The sequence below is a fragment of the Daphnia pulex genome, chromosome 3 (genome assembly GCF_021134715.1).
Source record: "Daphnia pulex isolate KAP4 chromosome 3, ASM2113471v1".
Taxonomy (NCBI): Eukaryota; Metazoa; Arthropoda; class Branchiopoda; order Diplostraca; family Daphniidae; genus Daphnia; species Daphnia pulex.
Window position 1 is genome coordinate 12,741,737 of NC_060019.1, and position 3,789 is coordinate 12,745,525.

Sequence of the window (3,789 nt, forward strand, 5' to 3'; positions counted from 1 at the left end):
CCCTATTCGCCATCTATGGATGTACCATTCAAACAACAAAATGAAAGGGATTTTTCAAGGTGCGTGGTGTAGTAGTCTCGATGGGAGGTCCCGAAACGGAACGGGAACTAAAGGCGGAAATATCCATGATGACCACTTTTTGACACTTCTACAGATTCACACTTAACGTCCAGTAATTTAATTACTACAAATTATAGGATAAGATCCACTGGTGTTTTTTTTTTTTTTTTTTTTTTTTTAAAGTTTAACGGAGTTTTCGATTTTGTGTTGACCAATTCGTGGGGGCAAAAAATCTCATTAGTTCATTTATTTAGATCTTTTTGTTCAGATTCTTCTTACTGTGTATAATGGTCACAGTTTTCCATATTTTTTATTCGATGAGGAATCGATAAAATTTGGCATGTAATTAAACATTTCATGATAACAAGACTTCACCTTTTTTTTATAGATGCTAACGGCCGTGAGTGACTGTTAGCAAACCTCAGCGCCACCTAATGAGGAACTTCTAAAGAATAACTTCAAAATGAAGAACTTCGGGTTCGGGAAGCTCAAGGTTAATTATACACTTGGAAAATCAAAAATGTTTTCTGAAATTATTGTAAAAATAATATTCAACGTCTACAAAGGCCTAAACTCTAATAACTGGTTACAGCTTTGTAAATGACTTTCTCAATATGACTTTGATTTGTTCACGACTCACGAGCGACTTCGTTACGAAAGAAGGATCTAAAAATTTCTTCCGAAATGAGCTAAACGGTATCCACGTAATTCTAATTCGATGTGAATTTAAAAATATTACATTAGCTTTTCTGACAATAATGCAAAATGGCAATATGCAAATTCGGTGTCTAGCAGACGATTTCGTAAGGCACGTGCCAACAGTGAGCAACAGTCTCGGACTTCTTTTCCTCGAGACGACGACACTTGAATTCAGAGTCGGGTTTTTTTTGGCAGTTGGCCACTTCCACCCAAGCCACTGCTTGACAAGATTCCAACTTTGAAATTCAGTTTATTAATTTTAAAATGCAGGAAACTCCTACTGATCAAATTGTTGATGATGCGACACCAGTGTTGCATGAAAGTGGACGCACGTTTGATGTTATTGAAATAGGATCAGGTATAAACTAACTGTTCACTTAACTATATAGAAGGAATGTTGTAAAACTAAGAGATTTCTTCTTTCTATACATGTCATTCTAGATGGAACCTCGATTCTTGGCTCATCCAACATGTGCACCCGATACTGGGCAGGAATCCTTTCAGTGTTTCATTCCCCAGATGATTTGACTGATAAAACTAAGTGTCAATCAAGTATGGAATTTGAAGGTGGACTTTCCTGTGCAAAATTTGTTTCTGGATCAAAGGTAACTTAAATCGATATCTTAGTCTAAGACAAATATTAGGCTCGAAGGCAGAAACAAGTAATTGCTCAAACTATATTTCATTTTTTGCTATCAGTTATAAACATTGAGTATTTTGGATAAATTAATGTTGTCTGTATGGACTTGGGTTGGTGGGATACTTGGCTTCACCAACATATTTAACATCAGCAACATAACCAGATTTTCCATTTACGTAATAAGTCACTATCTGTAAAGAGAGGCCAAATTTAAGAAACTTGTAAGTAGACTATGAAGCTTTAATTGATACCTGTCGTCGACCGTCAGGAAGAAGAACTTGATATTGACCCTTGGTGTTGTCTCCTTTCCTGGTTTCTTCGTGGCCAAAGTCGCTATAGGTGTAGGGATCTTTCACGTGGTATCCGTAGTTGTAAGCCGGGTATGCTGGTACCTAGAGCGGTAGAAACCTTCTTTTATTATATATATTCCACATTCTTGCAATTTTTAGTAACTTACATAGTACTCCTCGTCGTAATTGTAACTCGGATAGCCGTTGTAAGGTTGGTACGGCGGAGTTCCCATTACGACAGCGATTAAAGCGATCAAAATTACAGCAACCTATTTTCAAATTAACATTAACTGTTGGTTAAAACACAGACGAAGAGATTCAAATTTTACCTTCATTTTTGGGAGCGATAGATAGGGTGGAGTAGACAGTTGGAAACACAACTGGACAATGATAATGACAAGGCAATCATCCGCTTATATAGAATCCAGTATTCATGAATGTTACGCCCAAAGCAATTTTTTGGTTGACAATGCGAGCCGTGTGTCAAAAATTGCCTTTCACCCTTTGCGTTGATTCAACGATAGCCCCATACCTTCATTCTTGAAAATAATTCTTGAAAATTTTGATGGGAAACGTTTTCTCGTAGTACAAACAAGGGAAAGTAATGTTAAGGATGATTGGAGTGGGCGGGCCATCTCATCTCTTAAATGTTTCATTTATAAAAGAAAGTATGTAGTCGGCAAGTGGTTGGGAACAGTTTGTTAACAGATAGAGCGGAACGGGTTGAAAATTCACGATTATAAAGCCACGATTATCTGAATTATAGCAAACGGGTGTTATCGTCTTATTATCAAACGTACAAACCTCTACAGGGAATCTTGACGCATTGTTGGGCAAGATCTGTAAACAGTCGCTTTCTTGTTTCACGCTTCAATTGAAAGGTGGTCATAACGAATTGCGACTGCTGATATTTAGAAGATGGATGGTAATGGGTATCAGAACGAAACTATCTTGATGCAGGACAGGAGTGAAAGGTGGCGAATAAAGAACTGATGTGACCGTAGATTAAGACAATGCCAACTTTCGAATTCATGACTTTTAATTTCGATTGATATGTGATTTCACTTTCCCAACTTTAATTGATGCTTTATTTGTTGTTTTCCACAGGTTATGGTGGGCCTAGATTCTGGTTGTGTGTCGATTTTAAACGTTCGGCCAGATTCCGGATCGGGGATTGGTATGCTTGCATCAGTCGTCGAGCACGACAATGTCGTGAGCTCACTAAGCATCAGTCGCGACGGCACAAGAGCCTTAACCGGAAGTCTGGATCGCAGGTTGGCACCCTTTAATTCTTTTGATGTGGCATGGACGTTGTGACGTCGACATTGACCTGAATCTCTATATTTCCATAGTTTGAAGGTGTGGCACACTGATTACCTTGTGTGCAGCCACACCTACCGGCCGGCCCACGCCGACATGGTTGTCAGCGTAGCAATCCATCCGGAACAGAACGATGTGATGGTCTCTTGCTCGGAGGATGGGCGTGTCGTAATGTGGGATTTGCGCATGCCAAAACCTGCCTTGGGTATTTTTTTGCTGATGCATTTATTCTATTTTCCTTTTAACTAATAATTATTTGCGCATGCCATAGGAATCTCTAAAGAGCAGTTTGCTAATCGGCCGTCATGTGTCTCATTCCTTAATCGTCGCAGCACTAACCTCATGATAGGCACCGTTTCAGGCCATCTTCTTCATCTCGATGCTTCATCTCCGAAATCCGCTCCGTCCTTCGAATTGGGTGCTCACTCGAGGGCTGTGAGGAAAATTTGCCCTTCCGGAGATGATGATGATGACCAGCTTTTAATAGCGACATGTGCCGACGATCGTACCACTATCGTCTCATCAGCGAACCCGGCGCATCCCAAAATTTTGTAAACTTTATATGATTATTTTATTGCGATCTGGCTTTTAATAATTTTTTCAAAATCATATAACAGATACTCTGATGAGCGCCACAGCGACATAGTCCGCGGCATAGCCTGGCCAGTGAGGGATGGCGATCGACGCCGTATCTTTTCTTGCGGTTGGGATCGTCAGGTCATCGCTCACAACATTATTACCTTTTCCTAAATACATATACACTTCTTTTTTTCGGGAATG

The 3,789-nt window shown here is 39.7% G+C and overlaps 2 protein-coding genes across 2 annotated transcripts; one reads left to right on the top strand and one right to left on the bottom strand.

The window, feature by feature from the left end:
- Positions 1–851: 851 nt before the first annotated feature.
- On the top strand, positions 852–3,787 carry LOC124191234 (methylosome protein 50-like). The gene is made up of 6 exons (XM_046584321.1): positions 852–1,117; positions 1,201–1,364; positions 2,797–2,963; positions 3,042–3,214; positions 3,281–3,560; positions 3,627–3,787. Exons 1-6 carry the CDS (start codon positions 1,024–1,026, stop codon positions 3,757–3,759), a joined length of 1,011 nt encoding a protein of 336 aa, XP_046440277.1. The 5' UTR covers positions 852–1,023; the 3' UTR covers positions 3,760–3,787.
- On the bottom strand, positions 1,423–2,168 carry LOC124191235 (cuticle protein 8-like). The gene is made up of 4 exons (XM_046584322.1): positions 2,019–2,168; positions 1,857–1,958; positions 1,651–1,791; positions 1,423–1,590 (listed from the first exon to the last, which is right to left on the bottom strand). Exons 1-4 carry the CDS (start codon positions 2,022–2,024, stop codon positions 1,486–1,488), a joined length of 354 nt encoding a protein of 117 aa, XP_046440278.1. The 5' UTR covers positions 2,025–2,168; the 3' UTR covers positions 1,423–1,485.
- Positions 3,788–3,789: the final 2 nt, after the last annotated feature.

Coding starts and splice junctions, on each gene's coding strand:
- LOC124191235 (XM_046584322.1), bottom strand. Junction 1,792..1,856: donor ATTACGACGAGGAGTACTAT/GTAAGTTACTAA, acceptor CTACCGCTCTAG/GTACCAGCATACCCGGCTTA. Junction 1,591..1,650: donor TTCCTGACGGTCGACGACAG/GTATCAATTAAA, acceptor CTCTCTTTACAG/ATAGTGACTTATTACGTAAA.
- LOC124191234 (XM_046584321.1), top strand. CDS start 1,024: ATGCAGGAAACTCCTACTGATCAAATTGTTGATGATGCGACACCAGTG. Junction 1,365..2,796: donor AATTTGTTTCTGGATCAAAG/GTAACTTAAATC, acceptor TGTTTTCCACAG/GTTATGGTGGGCCTAGATTC. Junction 3,215..3,280: donor CATGCCAAAACCTGCCTTGG/GTATTTTTTTGC, acceptor CGCATGCCATAG/GAATCTCTAAAGAGCAGTTT.